This window comes from Pagrus pagrus (genome assembly GCF_965226575.1).
Source record: "Pagrus pagrus genome assembly, chromosome: 16".
Taxonomy (NCBI): domain Eukaryota; kingdom Metazoa; phylum Chordata; class Actinopteri; order Spariformes; family Sparidae; genus Pagrus; species Pagrus pagrus.
Window position 1 is genome coordinate 25,975,065 of NC_140200.1, and position 15,459 is coordinate 25,990,523.

At 40.2% G+C, this 15,459-nt stretch overlaps 1 protein-coding gene across 4 annotated transcripts in view; it reads left to right on the forward strand.

Moving 5' to 3' along the window:
- Window positions 1-15,155, forward strand: part of slc5a6a (solute carrier family 5 member 6a) — a 33,824-nt gene extending 18,669 nt beyond the window's left edge. For all 4 annotated transcript variants that reach the window (XM_084377118.1, XM_084377120.1, XM_084377117.1 and 1 more), the window contains exons 4-18: window positions 1-56; window positions 541-606; window positions 2,868-2,919; window positions 3,094-3,161; window positions 3,554-3,708; window positions 3,835-3,975; window positions 4,834-4,963; window positions 5,047-5,135; window positions 7,371-7,483; window positions 7,601-7,668; window positions 7,894-7,980; window positions 8,133-8,308; window positions 8,471-8,574; window positions 9,776-9,897; window positions 9,985-15,155. The exon at window positions 1-56 is cut by the window's left edge and continues 166 nt beyond it. In XM_084377118.1, coding sequence (XP_084233244.1) covers window positions 1-56; window positions 541-606; window positions 2,868-2,919; window positions 3,094-3,161; window positions 3,554-3,708; window positions 3,835-3,975; window positions 4,834-4,963; window positions 5,047-5,135; window positions 7,371-7,483; window positions 7,601-7,668; window positions 7,894-7,980; window positions 8,133-8,308; window positions 8,471-8,574; window positions 9,776-9,897; window positions 9,985-10,179 — 1,622 coding nt within the window. In that variant the 3' untranslated portion in view covers window positions 10,180-15,155. The remainder of the gene's footprint in view (window positions 57-540; window positions 607-2,867; window positions 2,920-3,093; window positions 3,162-3,553; window positions 3,709-3,834; window positions 3,976-4,833; window positions 4,964-5,046; window positions 5,136-7,370; window positions 7,484-7,600; window positions 7,669-7,893; window positions 7,981-8,132; window positions 8,309-8,470; window positions 8,575-9,775; window positions 9,898-9,984) is intronic.
- Window positions 15,156-15,459: the final 304 nt, after the last annotated feature.

Here is a 15,459-nt window from a genome sequence, read left to right on the forward strand (position 1 = left end):
CAGCTCATGTTTTCATACCAGTCTTCTACAGACTGCGGCTGTCTAGCGCGTATGAGGTACACACAGCATGCACACATAGTTTGATGTGACTGTACCATTATGGTTACTGTTAATTTTTTTCTTATACATTTCTTAATTGTAATATCTTCTTTCCTCTGTCTACCTTTTTTCTGTTTTACACCCTGTCAACACTTTTGTCTTTCTCAAGTATGATCTCAGAGTTTAACATTCTTATCTGTCCTCTTATCTGCGTGTCCTGTTAATGTTCAACAGAGATAAATGTTCTTTCTCAGGACTGAGCATCTTTAAAGGGTCTCAATCTGCAGTCAGACTTTTAATGAACCTCTATGACGGTGCTGTAGTTAATGTACTATGAACAAACAATGAGTTGACTTTGATAATGTGAACCTAAACTGCTCATGAGAATAAACATCCTCAGCACTGACTGCATATTACAGAATGACTCTGAGATGATATTTTAATCAGTCTTTTGATTTTGTTTATTCTTTTTTTCCCTTGGATATTCCTTCCCCTCAACAGTATCTGGAGCTGCGCTTCAACAAGACGGTTCGCATATGCGGGACAGTGACATTCATCTTTCAGATGGTATCTTTGTTATACTTTCTTTGCACATTAGTGTTTATTATAAGTGTACAGCTCAGCCAAGGCCTTTAGTGTTTACATCCTGTGCTGTCGAGCACAGCATCTCCTCCAGAGTAGATGCACATTTCTCTCTGCGCAGTTAGCAGGTGTAGTTTGGTAGAAGCCAGGTCATGATTTATGTTTTTTCGCACTTTGAGCACCACAAGCCAAGTGCCATCTAGTTCCATTATACTGTAGAGAAGGCAGACATCTGTACAGCAGATATCTCCAAAACTCAGCAGCACACACCAGAACAATCCGGATGGATAAATAGCTCTACCAGTAGGAGGAAAAACATGTACTTTTGGGGTGAAGTAGTCCTTTAATTGTTTGACAGAGAACATTATGTGGAAATGTTTTATTGCAAGTAGTCGGCAACTCCAGTCACTTGTGAGACAGTAAGACATTAAGTAAGAAAGGCAATCATCTACAATAAATTGCAATAACAAGCCAATGAAACAAGTTTATTGGGCAGCAGAGCTTCATTGCAAATGGGAGAAATCTCTACCTCTGTCAGTTTGGTATTTATCCTTTGAAATTTTTTGACCTCACCAGTTATTTGATTAGAAATCAACAAAACATGTCTATGGAGAGCCATGATCAGACGAGAAACAGCAGTTGACTTTTTAGAAATAACATTCATTGGCCAGTTTTATAGCAGCCTGACTGAAACATTGACCCTTGTAAAATGTCTATTATGGTTTGAGTTTCCTTTTATGAGGTTAACAGCATCTATACTTTCTCCAGTAAAAGCATTCAGTGTTCAGTTAGGTCATCAACTGATGACTTTACAAAAACAGATCAGTACAACAGTGAATTCTGAATGCTGGTGGTTGACGCAAAGGCCTTTTCTGCCTTTACATCAGCAAATAATGATACTGTTTAAAAAAAGTTGAACTGTGTACTCATGGTTGTATTACGACACTATACTAAGTAGGACCCGACCGATATAGACTTTTTGGGGCCGATACCCATATTGGGGAATAAAAATTCCGATAACCAATATGTCAGCAGATTGTGTTACAAGTGTTAGTGTTACAGATATGTCTTAAGTTACGTAGGGCATTTTGAAACTCAGACATTAAGCATTTTTCTTACTGCAAGCCATGTCTACATGAATATAGCTTATATTTACAAATGATGAATTAATTATTATCTTTATATTTAGGTAATAGCTAGGTGTATAAGCAACATAATAAGTAAAGTCACTGGCAAAACATTATTTGAAATCCCCCCCTATCTGATGCCCTCTAAACGTTAACGCTTAACGTTATTAAAACGTCTTTTGCAATATTTCTTTTTTTAGTATATAATGGGCACAAGAGCTGACCAATGCATCTGCCATGGTTGCAGAGGGAACTCTCAGTGTAACATAGGAAAATCCAATGTAAAGAAAAACAAAACACCCGGTGTGCTGCTGTGAATATAGCCTTAACGTGCTCAATCATAAGGTCAACATTATGTGGCACAGTCACAGCAGAAGAGTAAAGGATGGGGAGGTTAACGTTACATTATTCATTTACTTCCAGGCCAGCAATGCATTTCACTAAGCACGTTTCCCTATTGTCCCACACTTCAACCCACAAAGCAATGTTACAGGATCGTTACAAAATCACCACGACGGTCAGCCCTCCCGACTGAGACTTCAGTAAACTTTCCCCCAGAAAACGGCATCCGTCCCTGTGTTTACTGATGGCTATTTTGTCATTTTAGAGCGAAAGACATAACTTTGACATGTTCCAGGATGCATGGTGGATCAGGATCTCAATCACAACACATTATAACAGCATCCATATGATTATAAACAGTCAGCAGATACATGTTTAGGTCCACAGGCTGGCATTATCGTCTCTGTGTGAAAAGGGCTTGAGAGACTCTCCTGAGTAAGAATGGAGTCGAATCGCGCTCTACTGGATAAATAGTGCAAGGACATCTTTTCTATACAAAACTAAGTCATATTCCCTGCACTTTATTAGGAAAAATAAAAGTGTTAACATGGGCGTGTATTGGCTGTAAACGGTCGATTCTATCACTAGCAGATGAATCGGTCAGGCCCTAATACTAATGTCAACCATCTGTTTTTCTCTAAATATATCTGAAGTCATACAAGGTTTTACAGCAGAGTATAATCTGACACGTGTTGGTCTGTTATCTCCAAAACGTGACCTGAGTTCAGTTCTGCTTTGGTGAGTCGGCCTGTCCTGAATGTTTTTTCTCCTCTGCAGGTCATTTATATGGGGGTGGTCCTGTATGCTCCAGCCTTAGCACTCAATGCAGGTAAGAGTAGCATATTTTACAACAGGACCCCATCACACACATCTTACACCAACAGGAGCCCACAGTTATTCATTGTATTGAATACAGCACTAATTGTAGGTGTATATAGTTCACCTGTGTAACTGAGTAACCTGTTGCAGTGTTTAGTAACGCTCTCACTCTGTTTACTTGCAGTGACAGGTTTTGACCTATGGGGGGCAGTGCTGGCCATGGGACTAGTGAGCACTTTATATACTGCTCTGGTGAGTCCTTGAATCTTCTCCAATCCACTGTTGATTTCACCTTTTAAAACAAAAAATAACTTCTTTTTTTTTTATCAAATTAAAACTACACAATATTATCAGATAATAAAACAGGAACTCTTCACCACTCATGAGGTTTCTTAAGTAGACAACAAGTGGTGATTACAATCCTGGATAACAAACATCCACCTGAACTTGATTGGAAATATTCCCAAAAACCTTTTTAAGCACTTTTTTTTTCATCATCATCTCAGGTATTTGTAGGAACAATAAATGTTACTCATTTTATCGGTTGTCAGTTTGTGAAGCCACTGATCCATGCACAACTTTACAAATCGGTTTGAATGTTGAAACGATGGAACTGAAAATGACCCCTTACACTTGTGTTCCAGGGGGGTCTGAAGGCGGTGATCTGGACTGATGTGTTCCAGACGGTGGTGATGTTTGCGGGCCAGACCGCAGTCATCGTGGTGGGGGCCAGCCAGGCAGGGGGCATGGGAGAGGTGTGGAGGAAAGCAGTCAATGGCAGCCGCATTGCTGGTCTAGAGTAAGAAGTGGTATTAATTGATACTTTTACATGTTGTAATTGGTATTGACAGAGAATGTTGCTAAGAAACCCTTGTTGAACTCAGTACTTTAATGTGCATATTGTTTTAATTCTCTGCCTGTGTAGCCTGAACCCCGACCCTCTGGAGCGCCACACCTTCTGGACGCTGGGTGTGGGGGGAGTCTTCCTGATGCTGGCTCTGTACGGGGTCAACCAGGCCCAGGTCCAGAGATACCTCAGTGCTCGCTCAGAGAAAGAGGCCATCATGTGAGTACCACCGATGTCTCACAACATGCTTGGCTGAGCACAACTGTTTTACAAGAACATGGTGCAGTGCTACAATCACTGCACCATGTTCTTTTAAAACAGTTAATGATAACCCATATTAAAGGTCCCATATTGTTTCAAGGGAGATTTTCTTGTCTTTTCTGATTAAAGAGATGGTCTCTATACTACAGAAGTATCAAAATGCTCAATCCACAGAGAAAGACACAGCCTGTATTCAGAAACTGCCTGTAAATGAGCCATCAGGACTTCTGTAACATTTTGTTACTGATGTCACAACTATACAGTCACCACCCTTAGCCATGACCCCAGCAGCGACATGGTTGCAAAAACCTGCAGAGCTGATGCAGAAACACAGTGGGCAGTACCTGCTCAGGCCTGTGTGAGCTGACCAATCAGAGCACACTGAACGCTCCATTTTAGTTCCTGTGTCTTAAAACCCCCTCTGAAAAAGCCCAGACAGAGGGGGAATAGAGGCAGTGCAGCAATGGACAGTTTGGGAAAAAAAAATGTTTCTTGAACATTAAAGCATTTAAACATTTTGTTGTGACACACACCACAAAAATATGAATTTGAAGATGAGCATAATATGGTTCAAAAACACTTGAAATACTTCAGGTCAACCTGCAGTTGTAATCTTGAAAACATTTTTGAATTGGCTGTTAATGTTTAACTGTTGTTATAGTTCTTCAGTATTGTGCAGCATTTATATTGATTCTTTGTTTGTTACTTTTCATGTGTTCCTTTATAATGCTGGCCATCTCATCTCCATTGTTGACAGTGTTTGTAGCCATGGAAACTTTATAACCATGTTTGTCTTCCCATCTCATGTCGTTCCAGGTCCTGTTACGTAGTTTTCCCGTGCCAGCAGATAGTCTTGTGTTTGGGCTGTCTCATGGGTCTGGTCATGTTTGCTCGCTATGGAGAGGACAGCCCTCTGGACAAGGGCTACGTCCAAACTAATGATCAGGTAAATACTAATTTCTACAGATTGTAGTAAATATACAGTATTTTTGTTGGAGTTGCATGCTAACGTTTGGTTTGTTCGTGCAGATGGTGCTATACTTTGTGATGGATGTGTTCAGGGATCTGCCCGGGCTCCCAGGACTGTTTGTGGCCTGTCTCTTCAGTGGAGCTCTCAGGTAAAGAACAGAGTTGGGAGTGAGGATCATCCACTGTTGAATGCTTGCTTGTTGTTGGTTCATGTGGGAGTCAATAGATAGTTGGTTACAACCCACGATGATATAACAGTGAAGCTGATTCACAAATTGTCCAACTTCTATGAGGTAATTCAAAGCATATTGCTCAAGTAATTTCATCATCCTAGTCAATCCTAAAAGAATAAAACCTGACAATAACATACCTGGTTGACAGGCTATAGGGGTGGAGCCGAACCCGAATACGGTATTCGGAAAGGCACAAATAACGTGTTTTTTACAAATACTTATTTCGAACAAATACTTACTAAAATATTTGTATTCGGGAACAAGAAAAACATCATATCAAAAAGCTACGTTTCCTCATGAGACCGCAGTACATGCCCGGATGAGTGAGTGAGTGACGTTCAGGAGTCGGGGGTGGGGGCGTCAAAACACCGCTGTTCCGACCCCCCCGCCCCCGCAGCTGTCCATGGTGCTGCTGAACCAAGTGACGTTGTTTACTCTCTGCGTTGTGGCTTGTCTGTGAAACGCACGCTGCTCAGGGACTGGGCAGATCTGTCCCACTTGCTTTGTCCCTCACTCCGTTGGCAGATCTTCCACAGAGTAAAAGAAATACACATTGTTTCTCTCCCCCGCTCCGCTCGAGCGCGGCTGAACGCGGCTTGAGCCCACTTCACGGGCGCGAGGCTGCTGCAGCCGGCGACCCTGCTGACAGCAGACCGGGGGAGGAAAAAAATTCTTTGCTCGGTGCTTTGGTTGGGTTTTAGGCAATGAAGAAAGGAGTTGGTTAAGTTTAGTAAAAAGACCAGGTAGAGGCCAGAAGCATAATGACCGTTAGCTATAGGCTACTATGTCATATTATTTACAGATCAAGTTTAGTTCTTGGAATTCTGTGCATTAGAAAGAACAGTTCTTTTAAGTATTATTTGTTTTTATTCTGTCTGTTCAACGTCCTCCAACAAGGACGGGTGGTGGTGGGGTTCATAATGTTCACAATGATATTTTATTAGTTGTTGGTTTAACCATGGATGAGGTAATGGCTGTTATGTTATATTCTTTTCAACGACATTCCTTGTTACATGTTCATTGCTGGATTTATGGAAAAACATCAACCAATATTGCATATCCATAATTATTATAATGGACAATTAAAGAATACTTACACTATAACGAAAATTAGAAGTGTAACAACAAAAAATGTATATTTTTACGCCTGTTTTGAATTTTAGTCGAATACAAATACAAATACAAATACTTTTCCCCCCTCAACAAATACAGATACAAATATCGGCTGCTCTGCACACCCCTAACAGGCTAGATTATTTTATGTGGTACTGTTTAAACTTGTCAGGGTGGACAGCAAACTGACATTTTGTACAGATATGTTGTAGTGATTTTGTTTTATGCATTTTAATGCGGATTATTTTACCCCAAAATTATTTCCATAGAACCCACTCAATACTTCAGAAATGCAGGTATTGTACTCTGCAATCTCACAAGCTAGCCTTTACTTATATAGCTCTTTTACTTTAGCTTACGTAAGTGTGCTGATTCAGTCCTACAGCACACTGATGACCAAACCAGGGTGCAGGTACTACAAAGCCAGAGTGTAGTTACTGTGTGTTTATTTCTGTAAAAGTTGTGAAATTTGTAACCACAAACACACCACAAAGACAACAGCCAACTTGCTAACTAGCTTTCACATTCTGTGCCTGCATGACAGGAAATAAATCTTCATTACACAAGGTGACTGTTGTTATGATAAAGCAGCGTTTTTTGACACCAGTCTTGCTAATATAGACACTTCTAATCGAGAACATGTCTGATAAAAGTTGCAAATGGCACTGGTGAAGAGGTGGAGGCAAATAATAAGAAAAAAATACATTAAATGAGAGACATTATGGATACAATATGAACAGGCACAGGAGGCTTTCCCTTTCTTTGCCCATCTGTCTTCATAATCTTGGACTGATTTGCTTAGCTGAACAGCAAATCAGAGGGATTTCTCACTGTTAGACTCTGCTGTAGATTCATCGGGCCTTGTCGACTGAAAAGCCGCCAACTTCTGGCCTGGTGCAGGAAATGCATCAAGAACTAGGTCCACAGATGCTCACTGGCGGCCCATTATTAGCCACTGACTGACCATCAGCCTGGTGTGTCAGGGCCCATACAAAATCCCAGTTATTCATTCAATCCAATTTTTCTGTCTTCCTCCAGCACCATCTCGTCAGCCTTTAACTCCCTCGCAACAGTAACCATGGAGGACCTGATTAAACCTCATTTTCCAAACATGACTGAAGCTAAAGCCACACTACTGTCCAAGGGACTTGGTAAGACAAGTGCTTGTTTTTCCTTTTCACTGCATTGTATATATTTGGGAGCTCTATATAACAGTAAGTTGTTCAGATGACCTCTAAATATTTCTTTGTCATCTTCTTGGTGCACAGCTTTGGTCTATGGCCTGGTGTGTCTGGCTATGGCCTACATTGCCTCTCGAATGGGATCTGTGCTGCAGGTAAGGAACTATTATCATTTTCTGAGTTGAAGAAAAGTGTTTTTAATTGGAGCAGTGACACACAAAATATGCTTATGATGAACTGCATAGTAAAAAATGTGTCTTTAAGTCACGTTAGTTTAGAAAATCAGTGTTTTTATTATGCAGCAGTTCAGCGCTGTTAACTAGTGCTCACGTTATCAGCACCTGAAGATGGCCATGCTCTTTGTCTGTGTCTGTCTTCAGGCAGCCTTCAGTATCTTTGGGATGGTGGGGGGTCCTCTGCTGGGCCTCTTCTGTCTGGGGATGTTCTTTCCCTGGGCAAACCCTACAGTGAGTCTCCACATTTTATTCTGTCTCCATACTCATTTTCTTTTTTTCCATCCTTGTGACCCAATGTAGTGTGATGCAAAAAGCATAAAGGGCTACACATCTTTTTGTGAGTTGAGGCTTAAACAAACCCACCTGTTCTCCTCTCCTCTCAGGGTGCAGTGGTTGGGTTGGTAGCAGGCCTTGCCATGGCCTTCTGGATCGGCATCGGCAGCTTTGTGATGCGTATGTCCGGTCCCACCCCTTTGCCACCACTCAACGCCACCGCTTCACCCTTGTTTGATAACATGACCACTAGTATCATGACCACACTGGTCACAGCCAAGCCAAGGTAATACATGAACAACTGTCACAGTCTGTGTTGGCTCTATTACTTAACTGGACACTACAGACACTGCAGATGTTCAGTCATGTTATAGTAGATGATTAAGAAATCCTTTGTTATTACATCAGTCCAAAGTCATCTTTGTCTTAAATCTACTCTTTCCTTCAGGCCGACGGGTGTGGAGGCGCTCTACTCGTTGTCCTACTTGTGGTACAGTGCTCACAACTCAACCACTGTGGTGGTGGTGGGACTGATAGTCAGCCTGCTAACAGGTACACACAATTATACTTGTCACATCAGTTTCTAAACCAACCATGTCACCCTAACAATGACCTTATTGCCACTGCAACCATCACACAGAAAATCGTGAATATATCATTCACAAATCCCTTAGTCAGAATAGTCAGAATATGAGAGTATCATTTTGATGTCAGTTATGTGTGTAGGCAGCTGGCCAGACTTGTTCATTAGACACACAATATGGTCACTGGGTAAGAAGCTCTCACTCAAATGAGAGGGCCGTCCTGTTTGAATTACAGTTGTTCCGATTTCCAATACCAGTATTGGAAAAGCTGCCGATACTACCGAAAATGCAGGTATCAGCGAGTATTTGAGTCTGTGCGCCGATCTGATGCCACGTGACTTAGAAATGGGAACATTTGAACATCTAGCTGTGTTCACTCTGCTTATTGTTACACACAGGAAATCAATTCTTCTTCGCTGCCTATACAGGCCCAGGTGGCTTCAATAGCGGCCTCCAGCTCATCTGTATTGTTGGCTCTGGTGTCTCTCATCTTGTTCTTGACACTATCCCATAGATCTTCTATGGAAATGGAAGTCAGCATCTCCATACTGTATGGAGATGCTGATTTCCTTTTCCAGCAGGACTAGTAACTGGTTTGCTGATTATGGTATTACTGTGATTGACTGGCCAAAATACAAATAAAGGCTTGAAATGTTTCCCTTTACGTAATGAATCTAGAATATATGAAAGTTTCACTTTTTTAATTCAGTTGCGGAAAAAATGTACTTTTCAATAATCAGTTTTTTGAGACGCATCTGTAATTCCTATTTATATTCTGAATATTTTTATAGCGCAGCTTGTTCATATATCCGTCATAGCCTGATTTATAACATTGTATTCCTGGAAACATAGTGAAAAGTTTTGTTTTGTTTTTTATGGCTGTAAAAACCTTTGACTCTAATATGTCAACAACATGAAGCAAGAATTTTGAACCTGGCTTAATCAGATGTTCAGATTTATGTTCTGAAAGTCGATGCAAATTAGTATATTTTCAATTAGATAATGCTCATTTGCATATTTAAACATTAAATATCAGACACATTTTAAATTGTCTCAATTTAAGTCATCAATTCGGGAAATTTCATGGTGATATCTGTTAGTTCAAAGTGTTACCCTATTCACATGATCAAATGTAAAGTGCAGTGCTGCTGTGTGTGTCAACATGTCAGGCCCTATGAAGGAGAAGGAGCTGACCCCCGGCACAGTGTTTCCAGTCCTGGGCACGCTGCTCTTCTTTCTGCCCGAGCGCTACAGGGAGAAGCTCTGCTGCATCACTCCTCTGGCCCACAAGGTAACCCAATAGTTACACTCTGTACTCATGTGTTTTCTGCTTTTGTTCACCATAACCTGAGCTCTCAATATTATTCTTGTTGACCAGCCCAAAGAAATTACACAGCCTTATCAGATGGCCAAGAAAGACAGCAACGGAGCTGCTTTCTGCAAAGAGGACACCATCACAGAGGACAAAGAGATGGAGAGTGACAGAGCACTAACAGAGGATGAAGACTTGGAAACGAGGGTTGTTCCTTCATGCCAACTGACGGCTCACACAGTCCAGGAGACGGCCATGTGATCCTCTTTTCTCCTACTCCTACTAACACGCACAAGACGAACACATACACACTTTGACCCCCAGCTACTGTACTGTCCAGTTCCTCTGGGGGAGGGGGGTTAGTGATTATAATGTCATAATCAGTTGAATCTGATTATGGAAAAAGGCTTATGGCCTTAAGTATCTGTGTGGGAAAACTGTTTTATTGTTACCTGCTCTCACATTTTTCTCAAGAAAACAAAACTAACTGGAACTTTTGCCAGCTGGAACTGAGCACTGAGCGCCCAAATGGCCGCAATCAAAGAAGAAGCTAGTCAGTTGATCTTCATTAATAACAGCTGGGTCCACACACAGGCCTTATGTCTGTCCAGATGTGAGCAGTTTGAAGATGATACAGTGGGGAGCTCTCATGCACAATGAGCTATACCACTGTGACTGGATCCAGTCATCCAGTCGTTTGACAAAGAATCAGGTAGTTCAGAGAAACAAGATGTAAAATGTAATATTTTTATAGAGAAGATGGAACCACAGAATCCTAGAAATGTATAAGAGAATATATTATAAAAGAAAAGAGACTGAAGTACAGTGGAGGGTGCGACAGGTCTATGCTACTGTAATAGTGTAGTGTCTTTACATTGCCTTGGTTTAATACTTAATGTCTTTTAGCTGCTACAACAGATGTCTAAATAGAGTCCACAAAAACAAAGCAGTGCGTTGAGATGAGAGCAGAGAAGGCGTCTCACAGTGGCAGTTGAATTAGATGGAGCACAGTAAAGTTGTTAAGTGCCATCACCATGTTCCCACCAACAGTGCAGAGCTGCTGAGACCCCATGTGTGTTCTAGTGGTTTCCTCAAAGGGAGTTAACGTCATCCACTGGTTCTGCAACAGCTCCCTCGTGAGTAACCATCATTCACTTCTACAAATATAATACACACTCATTAGTTTACGTAATAGTGAGTAGTAAATCAGATTTTGGACACGTTGTAATCATCATTTCACATCATCACTGATGTGGTGTCGTGACAAACAACTGCCCATTTTTGCATTGTTAATCTCCCAGGAATCACGCTGTGGGATTGTTAGCATGAAGTGCTTTTTTCGTTCTATTGTTAGAGTTTTTGAGCAAACTATAAGGTATATTAATGGTCCTAAAACACAGAAATTAGCATGTTTGCACTTCCGGTTGCCTCATCTCAAGGTCGGTGGGTTTTTTGAATGGGTTTTTGGTAAGATGCCTGAAATAAGGTCTGTGATTAACAAGCTTAAGAGATTTTCACATTTTTCTGACATTGACTGGATCAGTAAATACCCCTTCAATGAATTTTGAAGGGTTGCTAAGAAATGGCTAAATGAGACTACAGAACTCTAACTCTAACTTTACAGCTTGTAGATTTATCACCTACAGTCTTCAAAAGTTGTAAATATAGAGTTAATCTGTAAAGATTAACTTGCTGTATTATAAACTTGTGATTGCTGCAGAGCTTTTCTGCAGTAATCCAGATTACAATAGAAAAATGGGACTGGCTTTTGGTTGAGGGAACCAGTGCGACGCTAACTCTGGGTTAGCCCACAAAAGCGCATCATCCCTGCAGCATTCTAGTTTACACTCATGAACACTGCAATAAAATGGCAAACAATAACTGTAGTGCACTCTACAGTAACAGGGTGTGACTTTTGAACGCAGCCTCTGTGTTCTATGGAATTGAAAATGCTCAATGGTACAAAGAGACCAAACTCTCAGAGGCCCTGAAGAAGATGGGGACAAAAGTAAAGTTTCAGTCCATTTAGGCCATTTTAGTTATTGGTTGCCAGTATGAAGATAATGAATGATGACAGCAACCAGAGACTCTTAAAAGACAGATCTTAATTCAATTCAGTGCTGACATGTGCATTGAAGAAGGCATGATGGAAGTAGAAGAATGAACCTGGAGTTTAGGCATTTAGTGTAATTGACACTAAAAGACCAATATGCTGCATTTAAATGAAATGTAATAAACCGTAATATACTTTCTACATAAAATCTTTAATCATTTGAGTTTCAGAAATGCACGGATTGTGTAGTTTTCCATGATGCGACATGATGGTCACACAAAGCCCGTAAAGTTATAAAGTGCCTCACTGATGAATAGTTCTGTTGTTTGCTGGTATTATTATTATTATATTATGTGGGATATGTTGCCACTGCTCATAAACTCATATGTGTCTGGTTTGCATTAGCTTTGTTTTACAGCACAAGGGTCTCAGTTGGTTTTGTTACATCAACATAGAAGCCACATTTCTACATGGGTGTACCCCCGCTCCCATCTCATGCCTGCCCTGAATAAAGCACAGCGCGGCTCTGAAGCAGATAGAGAAGCCATGTTGGACCTTTGAGATGGTCCCATGCGAGGTCCATTAGGCAGGAACTTGATATATATGAGAGTAAAGATGATTCATCTCCGGTAATTTTGTACTTAAAACATCTCTGTAAGTGCCCCTCTTATTTTTAAATTCAGGTTATTATCTGTGCCAGTATGTGACTGATTTGCGTAACAAGTGTGTTGTTTAAATATATTATCATCATTGTCATGATTTTTGGAATCACAGAATTCTTGATCATCACCATTTGAGCATGTTGAGTCGTTTCCCATTGTCACTGTGTAAGAAGAGAGGTGTCGTGTGTACACTGTCTGTGCTCTGGTCATGTTTTGTCATGTGAATTGTTCAGCATTGTTAAACTTGTAACGGCCAAACCAGTCTGACATGTTATACAAGTTACCTGCATCTCATTTAGACAGTCAGTAACTTTGCTCTATTAGCAAAACAGACAGCTACCTCTCAGCTGTTTAAATCAGTTTGCTGGAGTTGTATTTTAAGTACATGCCAGACAATCAAGGTGACCCAGTTTAGCAGCAGAAAAGCAGCAGCTTAGTATGTCTCAATTATTTGAAAAGGATTATGGACTCTCGAGACCAGTAGATCCCCTGTTTGATGGAATGTTGAGCTCTTTCAGACCCATGTTAGCACCAGTCCGTTACAAAACCAGCATGTTTGTACCATCAACCCGATACTCAAGAAATACCTCGATTTATCCAAAGCATATAGAATATGAATTTTTTTTACCAACAGAAGACATGTTTGAGATCATATTTGTATATTTTTGTAATTTCATGTAAAGCCTGAACACATTTCAAAAGCTGAAATGTGGAATTCTATATGCAAGAACCATGAAATGGGTTTGTCAGGCAGAATTGGGAACGTAGCAGTCCACTCCTGTGATGTGATAGCATTTTTAGCATCCTATGCCTTAGATAAACAGCTCCTGGGGAAGTGCTACATCCTATATACTTGCCTCTACAGTTGCAAAACATTTTAATGGTTCCTCGAGTTTTTGATTACTTTTGAATCACATGTGACAATGTGTATTTTATTTATAATTGCATAGTATTGAATCCTTCTCCTTCATACCTGAAATTACTTGAAGTGTGTGCCTGTAATGTTTCCTCACTGATGCACAGAAAAACCCCCTCTAGCATTTGAGGCAACGTATAATCTAAGTGCAGAGACAGTATTGATATTATTGCTGTTATAGGAACAGTTCACCTAAAAAATGACTGAAAGAATTTTTTTATTTTAAATTATTAACTACTCACCAAAGCCAGTAAAGTTTTGTAGTCCACAGAACATTTCTGGAGCTTCACAGGAAAGCAGCATTCTCCTAAACAGCTGAAGTAGCTGGAGACTTGTTTTAAAAGGTTAAACGAAAGAGGGAGAAAATGAATACATGAAATGTCTTGCCCAGTGTAATCCAATTCTCTGGAAGCCTGAGATCCCAAAGTGGTTTTACAAAGACGTCATTTACACCCTCGACACGTGGTCGAGCTCATGCACCCACTTGGTGCATGCTAACGCTTTTAGCTTAGCAGCTACAGTGAAGATTTAGGCTCTAAAAAGGGGGGTAAAAAAACGTTTTTTCAGATCAATTTGGTATCTTGTGGCTTCCGGAGACTTGGATTACATCTGACATGCTGTATGGAGGCGATCCTTCTTTTGTTTCTTTTGTATTTTTTCATGTTTTAAAACAAGTCCCCATCTACTTCAGTTGTTTAGCAGAGTGCTGTAACGCTGTTTTGCTGTGAAGCTCCAGAAATATTTTTTGGACTACGAGACTTCAGTCAGACCTGACTTTCTCTCGACATGGTGAGTAGATGATAACAAAATTAGTATTTTTTCGGTGAACTGTTCCTATAAAGATGTTCTTTATAAATACAGACTGGGTGAGCACTGTGATACTAACGAACACTAACACACTTAATAAAGCACAAAGATGTCAGTCCTCAGTCGTCCTTCTGTTGAAAGAATCTGACTGAAGCCATCAGTTGGTGTAAAGCAGCTCAGATTCTGCGTTCATGAGTGAAGAGTCATGTTGATTTTAATGACTTGAGCTCCTCTAAAAGTGTAATACATGCTTATTCTATTAATAAGTGGCCTGTGACAGTGAATCAGTTTTGACCGCACAATATTACAGGTTGTGAAAGAAAACCATGGCACTTAGTAATTTCCAGCAACAATAAATATTGTTTTGAACAATATTTATTATCCTTGTTCTCTCATCCACAAGAATTCTCTCTAGTCTGCATTCCAAAATAACCCACAAGCACTGAAGTCGAGATGACTCCTCTGCTTTGGCTGTGCCTTCATTTTGTGATTTATTTATTTTATAAACTGTATCCTGATGTAGTGTTTTCATATATATAGTCCAGGATATTGCCATGAAGCTCGGCCCCAAACATCTGTCCAGGAGTGGCCCAAACCAGAACTTCTGAATTAGGAAATGAATCCTGTGTGACATGATCCGATGTGGAGAAACAGTCCAGTTGTTGGAGTGTGAAATGGAACACTTAATTCAGTGAAAAGCTAAAGTGACTGTGTTTGAATCTGCTGTTGGATGTATGACTTAGATTCATAAGTTCAATGTACTTGAATTGAGATATTAAAAATGATGATGACAAATTCAGTAACATGTCCACTGTTTGGTGTTTTTACATTAGTGTAAACAAAAAGAAACAGATAAAGGATGTGGTCTGCTTTAGTGCCACCTAGTGGGAAAGATGTCCATGTCCCCTCCTAGTGGTTAAGTTTTTAAATAATACTTTATTGAATTAACTTACAGGGTGTTGTTTATTATATTTATGAATGATGTAATAACTGATTCATCTTATTTGCTGACCAAGTTTAATTTTAAATAATTCTTCTCAAGATTCAAGATACATTTAATAGTCTTTATGCAATTCAAGATTGTATAATACAATGCATGAACA